General features: G+C 41.1%; 1 protein-coding gene across 1 annotated transcript in view; it reads left to right on the top strand.

The window, feature by feature from the left end:
* Positions 1-1,015: 1,015 nt before the first annotated feature.
* The window catches only part of HECW2 (HECT, C2 and WW domain containing E3 ubiquitin protein ligase 2), a gene marked incomplete at its 5' end in the record, with an annotated part of 76,429 nt that continues 65,047 nt past the window's right edge, over positions 1,016-12,397 (top strand). Inside the window, 2 exons of the mRNA XM_009082374.1 lie at positions 1,016-1,087; positions 9,565-9,672. Coding sequence (XP_009080622.1) covers positions 1,016-1,087; positions 9,565-9,672 — 180 coding nt within the window. The remainder of the gene's footprint in view (positions 1,088-9,564; positions 9,673-12,397) is intronic.

The following is a 12,397-nucleotide window of genomic DNA, read 5'->3' as shown; positions in this document are numbered from 1 at the left end:
TAATACTTTTGTTGTATTTTCTAGTTTTTCTGGCAAAGCCTCGCGATGGGAATGTGGCCACAGATAAAAGTGCATGGCCTTTATCCTTGGGAGCTGCAATCCTCTTCTGCGTGCAGCTAAAGCAAGCTCAGCAGCTTGTGTGCTGCCAGCAAACAAGTGCTTATCTGACACCATATAAGGCTGCAGTTGAGAAGGAAAATGATGGAAAACATTCCACAATAAACTTAGACTGGCAGATTAAATATGGCACAGAAAAGCTTAGATACAGATTTATTTTTGCTTTTTTTTTTTTTGCCTTTTTTATTTTTTTAAATTTAGCTCTGACAATATTTGCCCCCAAAATAACCTTTTACAGTTAATTAGGAAAAAATGGCTTGTGTTTCTAGAATAGGCTAAACAGTCCTGTCCCAGAATAACACCCTTCAGGAGATTGGTGCACACAGGGTGGGGGTTTTGGGTGTTTTTTCTTTTTTCTTGGACTTGCTACAGTTAAAAGCAGGAGATAATCACCTTTAGGATACAAGATTGCTGGGATGTGTTTGGGGATATAGTGGGGAACTAGATATCAGAGAGGAGCATATTGAGAAGGAATGATTGTGAAGCTGGGTTTGTCTTGGAGTTTTAACAAGGTGTGAGGCGCAGTGAAGTGCTTTTCTAAAAACAGAAATGATCACAGAATCACAGAATCATGATGCTACAGAAGAGAGACAGACTCTTTTCCTTAGTGTATTACTTGCATCTTTGCTATCCTCCCATCCTTTAGTCTTTATAATGTAACAGCCAGAGTTAACCAGAGTTAGTGTAGTATGTTAGATTATAGGTGTAGTCCAACTTCAGTAGTCATTGGTGACCTAAATCTGATTTTCCAAACTCTTCACTGCCTGGTGGCCACTGCTTTGGCTGTCTCCATCGTCTGCAGACATCACTTTCCCCAAAGCATCAGTATCTGAGATGATTGTGAGTTGACATGAGACGTAGTGCAGCTTTTGCCTCAGCTGTGTGTTGCTTCCTTCAGGAGGAGGTGGAAGCATCCCCCATGCCATATTTACCCCCACATACAGCCAGCTGGACCTCAGTGAACTAAAAGGTAGGTGATTTACTAGCATCTTGCAAAGATGTTGGGAGTTTTCTGCAGTATGATTAAGTATCTAATAGTCTTTATGTCTAAGGGCATGTGCAGTAGCATCTGCCAGAATTTATTCAGTGTAGTTCTCGAGCTTAGTTTTTTTGTCTAACATTCTGTCTTTCTTGCAGTAGCTGGTCTTTTGTAGAGTGTTGCAGAAACAGCCAAGCATTGTGTATGTGTGTTGGTGGGATCTGGTTTCCAGGTGAGCCAGGGCAGCTGGGAGGTGACTCACAGAGCACTTGTGCTGTGGGGCTGGCACATGTGTGGAACCTGAGGTGTAGATAGGAATGAAGTGCACATCATTTTATGGAGAAGGATTAATAAGATTTTCAGGAAAGAGGTTAAGCTTGAGGTCATTTCCTTCCTCTTGTTACGCTTTTGAATTTCTGCCAGTGAGATGGGTGAAAGGATTTATTTTTGTCTTTGAATGCTTTGAATTTCAATGATGTCTTTACTTTGAATGCAGAGAAGTGGAATTCCACTTTATTCCTGCCATTGTACTGTGTCATATATCTGCAGTTTTTTTGCAATATCTTTGTGTCCTGCATTCTGGTTAACTAATCCTTTGAGCTGCTGCTGTGCCTTGAAATACCACATTGTGTGAGGGCATATGGAGATGCTCTGATACCCACGCTGAAGCGTTTAGTGTACACAGAAAAGGAAACAAAATTTAGCAATATAATTCTTGAAAAAGAAGGAAGGAGTCTATGTTATGGCCAGTGTCAGAATAAAGGCTGTGTATGAAAATGAGAGCAAGGATTTTCCCATTCTATCCATTTAAGCTTCACTAGCAAGAAGTATTTCATGGTTTAGTGTTTGGGTGGGGTGTATGATATGGCTTCTATCTTTGCTCTGCTTCTGCAGCTGAAGTAGGAGTGAAGTGATAGAGAAGTTAGTGTTATTCCTGGCCATCCTGTCAGTCACAGGTAGAAAAATTAATCATTGCTCTTGCTGTGTAAGGTAATAGAGTGCAGTAAAAGTCAGCAACATAATACTTGTGGTATATAGGAGGTCAAAGGGGGCACACAAGGGAATGTGAGTGCAGTCTTTCCACTTCTTGCCCACAGCTCAGGGGCAGTAAGTGGAGGTATGTGAACCTTAATTTTAGTTGTGCAATAGAACAAATTGCTACTGCGCAGTGAGGAACAAACACCTCTTTGCTTTTTTGACCTAGCACGATATTATCTGATTCTAGATGGTGATGATCCTTTGCTGCTAACATAGCAGGACTTTGGCACCAGAAGGTGTGTCCAGGTTGGGTTCAGAGTGTTGTCCTACACCCTCTGGAAGTGCATTATTACCTTCAGGAAGAGCTTCAATAGCTGCTTCTCTGCTATGTGAGGCTGTAAGAGCATCTCTGCCTCTTCATTTTCTGCTCTTGCTTTTCTCAGCTGAAGATTTGTGTCTTATGTTTTCATTACCTTTCCGTTTTTCCGCAGTTTTCTGAAGAGTAGAGAGATCTGTGATAGCATGTAGTAGGATCTAGAAGCTGCTTAGGTAACTTTTAAGTCTGTCCCAGAATTTTGTTCTCAACCTTTTTTGGGGGTTGCTGTGTTGGCATTCAATGGGGAACAGTTTCCAGCCATTTATTACACAGCAGTGTGTTAAATTTCTCTTACAGTAGTCCAGTTCTGGTGTTCTTTCCCCTTCTGTCCTTTGAAAATAAAATTCCTAGAGGTGCTTGTGCAAACCTAAAGCAATACTGTAGCTTTCAGTTCTTCATCAGCAACAAGTCCATCTTAATTTCTTTGACTGGAAGCATTTTTTAGAAAATCTTCAAACTCGGTAAGAACAGATACTTCTGTAAGTGGTGAAGGGTTGGGTTTTTTTCCCTGTGTTTTTTTTTATGTCTGAGTATTACTAGCAAACCCAAGATTTTCTTTGGGAGCTTGAACCTAGTGCTCCTGTGCAATTTCCTGAAATGTGTGCTGTGAAAGACTCGATCTGCAGACCATGGACCAGATTGCAGAGATACCTCTAAGTACCCTTTTTGTTCTAGCACTAGTGGGTCTGCTTTGGCATAGTTTGGGTCCTTGCTGAAAGTTGAAGCTGTAGGTCAGCTGACAGCATCCACCAGAGGCCTGTGGGCAGTCAGAGCATCTGGCAGAGCAGAACCTTGTCCAAGCCCCTACACCGAGATGACATTTACCAACCTACAAGGGGAGAAGCAGTAACAGAAGCTGTCTGCCACCTGCTTATCCTGCTGCTCAGGAGTGCCCTGTGCAGAGTTATCCTGGGTTAGAGGCAGCTCCCTCCCAGGCAAATGTCACGGAGCAGCCTTGTCTTGTCTGAAGTGACTGGATTTGTGGGGAAGTCATGCGGGAGAGCGCAGTGCCGTGTAAACAAAAGGCAGCCCTTCCAGTGGGCTCCCGCTGTGCTCGTTGCTGTGGCTGCTGTGCCGTCACTTCTAGGATTTAACCATCCTCCTGTTTGCATCAGCCTGCCCCATGCTGCGGCCGCTTGGAATCCTCCCATGGCCCAGGCAAGGAAGGAAGTGGAGGGAGGATGGGGCTTCAGCATCCTGTACCCTTTGGAGGGGAGTGGCTGCAAATAGCTGAGCTTGAAAGACAGAACGCTTTACGTGTTTTAACACGGGCTGTTTGAACCCAGATAAAACCTTGATTAAAGGAGAAGAGGCAGACGATGGTGTGTAACTGCTAGAAAGTGCCGTGGAGTTTGAGAACATCCTTCTGAAACCCTTTCCTTCAAATCACAAGAGGAAGGGAGAGGACAGACGCACCTCGTGGAGCTGAGATTATGCAACAGTGCTAATACAGAGCTAAAGCCTCCAAACCTGAGCTGCACAGGCTGGGTCCAGAAGGCAACTTCTGTAGGAAGCACCGTTCGTGATTGGGAACAAGGATGCTGTTTTCGGTATCCATCCTGTAAAGCGTTACTGGCTTTTATTCTTCAGTTTGTTAGCTGGGCTCTGATGGAGGAATGCAGTTTAGGATCCACAGACATCCTTTGGAATGGCCAGGTAAGGCTAGAAGGTGCAACCAAGTGTGGACCTTTAATTTCAGTGGTGTACTACATACACTGGTGCTCTTTCCTTTGGTTCCCCCAGATAACCTGTGAGCTGCTCACAGACTGAGGTGGGAGATTCTGAAAGTCACAGAACACAAGCTCTGGTGTAGTGGGTTAAGATTTGTTTGCACAGTGCTAACTGATAAGTAGTGTGTTTTAAATGGGTTGAGATAATGTGATTTATTATAATAATTGCTAACAGAGGAAACTCTGCATTGAAATTGTTAATTACTGCCTTTCCAGAAAAGGAATGAGGCCTCAGGTGATGAAATTTATCTTCTCCTTAAAATGTGTCATGATGCAGTTTTCAATTGCTTTTCAGCATGTTTCGGACATAAGGAAGAAATTTATTTAATTCATTAGTTCGGTAAACACTGTGCTACTGCTTTAATGATTTGGACTTCTATTTTTAGTATTTCTAGAATTAAAAGTATTAGAGGTTGCCAAAGTGACAATAGTGCACAAATTCAGTGTTACAGAGTCCCAGTCAGTTGCTCAAAATCCATATGAAGTACTGTTTGGAATGGTCTTACTAGTCTTACATTTCTGGTGACAGTCTGTTTTACTGCTTGGACGTCTGTGCTCACACCAAAAAGCAGAGTGCAGTTACTGGCATTGGGATTGAGCTTTTGGAAGTAATGCAGTAAAATCCATGTAAATCAGGTGGGTTTTTCGTTGGAAAAGCCATCTTAGAGATCTCCTGAGGGTTAGCTAAAAACTAAGTTCAGAAATATCCTCTGATGCAGATTAACTCCAAACCTGTTACTTCTAAAGACTAAGTGAAATGATGGAGTAAAATAGGTAGAGGATGAGCATTCTTGATAGTATGTTTATGAGAGAAACTGATGACAGGGCCATGAATCTCAGCTTGAGACAAAACTAGACATAGCCTTGCTATCTCCCAAGCTCCCAGCTCTGCTGATACACACTGTGAGAGAACACCTGACAAGAGAAATAACATTAGATCGACGCTTTAACAGCTTCCCCGGGCTGAGTACAAACACCCCTCTTAATAACTGGCTGCACCGCATGCATCAGCTTCAGTGCCCAGGAATTTACTGAAAGTCACCTAAAATGCTAAAGAAGTCAGCATTTTGACAATCTGGATTTAAGATTTTAAATTAAGACTAAACAATACCAGCACTTTAAAGATCTTGTGTAAAGCATCTTCCAGACAGGAATTAACAGAGATTAGGATATAAATCCTAAATGAGGATAACAGAATTATGCAGGGATACCATGGTGTTACCAATGTGATTGATCTTTTCTGAGCTGAGCTGCACGGATTTTTCAAGAGCTGTGAGTTAGAATACCCATATATGGTAGTGAAAGATGAAAATGGTGAAGTTGTCTATAATTAAAGCCATTCACTGACAATCAGAATCTGTTAACATCACCTCTCTGAGCTCTGCACATGAGCATCTTTATAAACGTGTTACAGAAAAGAGATCAATATGCAAAAGTTTGAACCTCGTAGATTGCTATAGGGAACTTTTATCCTATGAAGTAAGCAATCTGTGATGTTTCCACACCAAGAATTTGTGACTTCAGTAACATTTTGTTATTTTGAAGAATAAAAAATGTTTATATTCACGGTGCAAGCCTTTTATCATGTAACCTAACACTGCCGTCCACAGAAACTGGGACCAAAAAATGAGTGTTGGTTTGCATATGACCAGTCTGTGCCCTGCAACTCTAAGGCTTGTTTCAGATATTAATCAGTGGCAGTTCCTGTTTATCTGTCTTATAAAAGACTGTATCTTCTTTATTTATGTATTTGTTGCTTTAAACAATGCAAGATGATGCAAAGATGACTCTGTGAGATGGTGGATTTCAGATAGTTTATCCATTTTCCTAAGACAGAAAGAACAAAATGTGAACTCCTCAAAAGCCTCCTGACCCCTGATACTGGCTTAGCATGCCTTTGAACACTCCTGTAACATTCTCGTGCTAAACTGGGAGTAGCACTTGATAAAACAGGTGGTTGTGCTGCCATTCAGACAGGCTGGAGAAATGAGCAAACAGGAATAACGCCGGGATGGGCTGGGGCCTGACTGTGGAAATCAGCTTCACAGAAAGAGACCTGGAGGTCTTGGAGGACAACAGGTTGAGCAAGAGCCAACAGTGTGCCCAGGTCACCCGCTGGCATCCTCAGATGCATTAGGAAGAACCTTAGCCAGCAGGTTGAGGGAGGTGGTCCTCTCCTTCTACTCAGTATTCTACTCTATCTGAGTGCTGTGCCCAGTTCTGGACTCCCAGCACAGAGAAGGCATGGGCATACTGGAACTTCTTATGGTTCTTACTCTTTTTATGGGCATGATTTTATTATTCCAAACTAATTCTATAGAAAGGATGCCTTCTTCTTCCATTGCCCAGTTCATTCATCTATCCAGTACTCCTTTATTGCTTTGCATGTAACGTAGCTGCATGGCATTGACACGTGCCAGAGGGAGCTGCAGCCTATTCACTGTCACATCAGGGCAGAGCTGTGGACACAGGTGGAGAACTACAGTGCTGACATGGAGGGCTCAAGCTGTGGGTATTACAGATGCTGTGGTGTCTAACTCACCTCCAGGGGTGATGTAATGATGGTGAAGCCTGAACCCAGGAAAAAAATGAGTTCAGTTCTCAATGCCTGGTTGCTTAGCAGTTAGATAAAAAACCCATTATTCTTCAGAACACATTTGCTTTATGGTGATTTCAAGGAGCACTAGACAATGTGAAGTTCCACAGAGTGATACATCTATTACTACACACTTTCTGTTGTAGAACATATCTCACATAGGCTGATTTGTACAGGGGTTGCAGCTCTGAGAAGTGGTTTACACTCTGTAATATTTTATGTCTAAGAAATACTGAAGATAGAAAGTTACTGTGCGTCTTGCTTTGTTTTATTTCTTTCAGAAGCATAGACTCACTGGACAAGATACTGATGCAGTAAGACAGTATTTTGTTGCATATTTTATGTTCTGGGAAGGGATATTTTTATCTAGTCTTTGGCCCAGATTCTGGAACAGCCACCAGTTTCACAAACAGCAACAATTATGTGCTAAAAGGGGAATAGAACTACTTAGAATTGAAGTTCCCTATGCCATATATGTGCATATACGTATATATAGTGCGTGTATACACACATACATACATATGTATGTTTTGGGGAAGAGAGAAACGAGGCAGTGATAATTCTAATGTTGCTTTTTGTGCTCTCAGACTCTTCTATTTTTTTGCACAGCTGAATATTACTGAGCCTATCACTATTTAACTTTTTTATTGCAGTGTTGATAAGTAAATTTTGTCAGTATTATGTACTTTAATGTTTTCATGCTATGTGGGATTGTTTTTTTTCCTGTTCAGTTTCTTTTTCTTTTAAAATCCATGAACTGAGCTTTCAAGTTATTTTTTCTTATGCATTATGTGAATAATATCATAAAAGTAGAAAAAACCCCATCTGTTTCAGAAGAAAATCAAAGCTGGCCAAAATAAATTCTGTAATTTGAGTTGATTGCTGACAGGCAGTGGTCTGTCAGCATTTTCTGTCCCTCTGTCTCCACCACCTTCTGTTGCAGTGGCAGTGTGCCTGTGGGCAGAGTATCAGCGATTTAGTCTTCATTACTGCAAAGGAATGTGTTCTTTCACGAAAGGGCTGAAAATCCAGGCACTTTTGTAAATGTTGGATGTTATTAAATAAGGTGAAAGAAAGTGGTCTGCATTCTTGTGACTACCAGTGCAGAATACAAGACTTAGTTCATGGAGGACCTTTACTGATGCTCGCTAATATCCCTGTAAAAATTGCCATTGACTTTACTTAGCTACTGATTTTAAAAAACGAAGAACAGTTATTTGTGCCTTAATGCTGGATATCTTACTATTAAAGGCATATTTCAGTGCTTCAGAGTTCCTTGATATGTTAAACAAGATAAGGATAAAATCTAATCTGGACTTATCATGATACTGAGTTGTTCAGACTACAACTGTCTAAAAATTCTCACAGTCACTCATGCCTGGGGGCATGAAAATGCCACTAGCTTGCCATGGCCACTTCTTGCCTCTCCAGAGCTCTCCGAGGTTGTGGGCAGAATGTGTAAGTTACTGTTGAGCAACTGCAGAAGTCCAGCATGTGTCTGGTAATGCTCTGTGGTCAGTTTGGTGGGCCGTGATGCACAGACTGCACGAACCGTGACTCAGTGGAGTTACTGTGTGTACACTGAGATGAGCAGTCAGAATGAAAAGGGGAAAGAGAAGCTTTAGTGTAAGCTTGGTTTTTAAGATAAAAGTAAGAAAGCTGCATTGTTTATTATTCTTTCATAAATAGCATATGGATTTGTAAATGTGGGTGACAGTTCTGTAATCTTATGTGGGAGTTCCTACCAAAGTACAAAGGAATGTGCCTGAATGGATAGGAGCTTCATGAACAAAGCCACAATAGGCTTCAGAGTGAAGTAATTAAAAAATTTCATTATGCACTCAAATGTTTATAATAAAACAGGATTTTTTTTTAAATTAAGACCAAAGAATATCCAGTACCACTGGAAAGAATTAGGATGTTGTATTGAGGTCACAGGTGTAATGGTCTAGTTAAGAAACAGACGCCAAAATGCACTGGTGAAATGTGACGATGCATAACTTGCACAGAACTTCCTGTGTGAAAGAGTTAGGTTGGATTTATGTCAGCTTCCTCTGTGTCATCATAACTAACCTCTGTGCTCTTTGAAACAGCTTCTCACTCTAGTTTTCTTTAATTCATAGGCATTCTGAGAGTCTGAATACAGGCTGACGAATAAAACAGGTCCTAAGGCCTGTGTTTGTTACTGTGAGGACAAAAATCTTAATTTGAGAGGGGAAGATGCTGCTGTTGCTAAGCTGCTCTGCAGATACAGTGTGCTTCTCTGTACTCTTTTCAACGGGTTTTGCCCAGTCTCTCATTCCTAGCTCTGGCTTACTCAGTGATAGTTCTGTGCTTTGGGTTTCTAACTTGATACGTCTAATAAGAATTCTGTGCTTCCTAGGTAGGGAATGAGTGCTAGATTTTCACCTCATAGAGCAGGCCTGGTGTATAAAATGGTGTGGTAACTGTGATGAAGTTTCAGTCAGCTATACACTCCCAATGGCCTCTCTGTTGAGTTAGGGAAGTTTTGGAATTTAATAGTGTACCTTGGCAGGTCACCTCGTACAGGAAACCATATATTTACTTTGGCTGTGTTTATGTCTGCTCACTCTGCATAAATTGATCTATCAGCTGTGAAAGAGAAGCCATTTATCTTCTGTCTGTTAGTTTTATTTATTTATTTATTTATTTATTTATTTAGTGCAAATAATTTTTTTCTGTCTGGACCTCTTGAAACAGGAAAACATGAAAGCTATTACTATAAATACTGCTTGCTGAAATTATTTGCTTTTCTTCCCTCTTTCAGATGAGAACTCTCCAGCCAATTTTTGGGATTCCAAGAACCGGGGAGTGACTGGCACGCAAAAAGGACAGATTGTATGGCGAATTGAACCTGGCCCCTATTTTATGGAATGTGAGTACCTCTTTATATTGCATATTGAGTACCTTGCATATGGAAAGGCAAGCATGCCCTTGTGTCAAGGCAAGTCAACAGAATGGCATTTGTTCTCTATTTCATGTCTCTCCGATGTACCAAGGGAGTTGACTGTATTGCTCTAAGGGGCAGCATTTTCCAGGGTGTTTGCCGGATGTTATAACAGTGGAGTTAAGCTTAGATGTACATTTGTATTCTAGGGATGTTCTTAGATACCATGTTTAACGGAGGAGGAAACTGCCTTGTGCAGTGTAATATAGTATGCACACAATGAAAGATGAGGTCTCCTTCCCAAAAACTTTCAAATTTCAGCTGGGCGAATATTAATGGTAAATGCATGTGAAGGAAAGAGTAATACCCTAGTAGTGCTTCCTGATGTTTGTTAGCATGAAGGTTAGATTTGTCTAGGAAGTGCCAGCCTCCTGTTCAGTTGCATCAGAATTTCTCAACTGAAGATTTGTTGCTCTGGGAAATGCACTGGGCAGTTTGGAAATACTGAGAGTCTCTATGTGACTGAAAGTAAAAGTCTTTGGTTGAACTCTGTGAGGACTATTGGAAGCCAAGCTTCAAATCAGAGGGCAGTGTCACTCCTGTAGGTGACCAGGATTTATAGGAAGCTAAACTACTCTGCTGTGTGCTGTTTTTTTCCTTTGTAGCTTTTTGATGAAAAGATGCTGTCCTACCATCTGAAGTATATGATCCCCTAAAGAAATCGAGGGTCTAATCCTAGGATGTTGTATCAGAGCTTGCTGGAAACTCTGATGTGCCAAGCATCAAAGTGGCAATCAGACCCAAAAGAGCTGTGAGCTGCTCTACCACATGTTTAGCCTCACAGTAATGAATCTTCCTTCATAAGTCAAAAAAAAATAAAATACTCCCACTCTTCACTGTACACTGCAGTGCTGCTAACTGTAGGTCTTGGCAGAAATTTTGATCCTAATTAACTGATATAACAGCAATACATGTATTTCATGAGATGTTGTATACTCTGTACTATAAATAATTATTAAAACTTCCTATTTCTAGAACTCATTGAATCTTGCCAAGTCACCCTATGCATTACACCACACACTTGTTTAACCATTAAAAAAGGCTTAAGTAGGAGAAAATGAAATTCCATTGCAGGAATCCATTGCAGGAAAAAAATGATTGCACTGAATATAATGATCAAGAAAATAATAAAGATAATTAACTTTCCTGGTGCCAAAGACAGTGGTATATTAAAGCAGAGTGAAATGTCTATTAGTAGAGTTCATTGCCTCATCTTTCTTGTACATATACTCCATCAGTATTGTTGCCAATATGGGCACTTTGACTTCAAGGATGTTTGTATCTTTTAGCTGGTGATGTGTTGCTCCATAATGTATGGAGATGAGGCTGTGGAAGAACATTTTCAGTTCAAGTGAGTAACCCAGGCTAATGCTTCAAGAACTAGTAGTTTGGATTCAAAATCAGCTGCAACTGACTTTGCACTCTGCATCTAACTGCACATGGCATTCAGCTGATAGAGTGCAGGATATACATTCTTTGGTCATGGTTAGCTTCACTAACAAGCAGTCCTGCTGCCATACCATGAACAAGACACAAGCAATTATGCACCAGCTGAGAACTGTAAAAAGGAATGTTTATGAGCATATGTTGTTATAGCACATAGTATGGCAGATAAATATGTCACCAGTGACACTTATGTTTCTAGTGAGAGGCCAGAAATTTCACTGAAACACTTAACTGAACTTCTGATTCCACTTTTTAAACTAGAAGGCTCCAGATATGTGACCATGTTTGCTCAGCAAGGCTTTTTCTTGTAGCTTATAGGTGGTGAAGCAACTCTGATGCAACTACACACAGCTGCTCTTTTTTTGCTCTTTTTTTTTTTTTCTTTCTTTATTCCTCAGATCACTAGATAGATCTCAGGTAGCAGGTGGCTGCACAGTTCAGGTACAACCTCAGTGTTACACCAGGCTGGGTCTGGGGAGAGCTGTGCCATCAGGGTTCTCACCATGCTCTGCAGAAACTGTCCCTGCCCAGCCTGTGCCAGCCACAGAGACAAACTTAGCTCCCCTGTCGGCCTCTTTTTTCTGTCATGGTGAGGATAGAATTTGTCTCTCACTGTAGCACTGCATGTGATGCTGCTGTCATAACAAGAGGGAGAGACAAATAGAGGCTGACATTCCCAGTAAATATGTGCCAGATTATTGAACTTCAGGTATTGCTCATGCTTTAGTCTGCCATTATTTTCTTGTGAAAGAACTCTACAGTTGTATGTTTCTTATGTTTGGAAGTATCTTTGCTGAGAGGCAGAATATATCAGATACAGGTCATGGTACGTGAGGTTTGCCAGATTTACTCCTCACAGTAATGACATGCAGCAGACCATTAGCAATGTCCTTGAATTTTTGAAGCAGCACCAGTAAAAGGCAACAATGTCTGGGGGACCAGCATGGACAAAATGGGTAAATGGATCCATCTAAACTCATCTAGAGAATAACTGGACGGTTGCATCTGATCTCCTGCACTAACTGGGACCAACACTCAGACCTGGTCAAGTATGGTTTGTAAAGCACTTTACTGAAAATCTTCAAGGACAGGGATTTTGCAGATGCTGTAGGTAACCTATTCCAGTGCTGCAGTATCGTTCCAGCTAAAAAGATTTCTCTGCCATCCAATATGAATGACTAAAGCTTAAATTTGGGCCATTTTCCCT

Source organism: Acanthisitta chloris, unplaced genomic scaffold, assembly GCF_000695815.1.
Source record: "Acanthisitta chloris isolate BGI_N310 unplaced genomic scaffold, ASM69581v1 scaffold27490, whole genome shotgun sequence".
In the NCBI taxonomy this organism is placed as follows: Eukaryota; Metazoa; Chordata; class Aves; order Passeriformes; family Acanthisittidae; genus Acanthisitta; species Acanthisitta chloris.
Note: the sequence above shows the minus strand (reverse complement) of the source record. Positions and strands in the feature narration are given on the sequence as shown.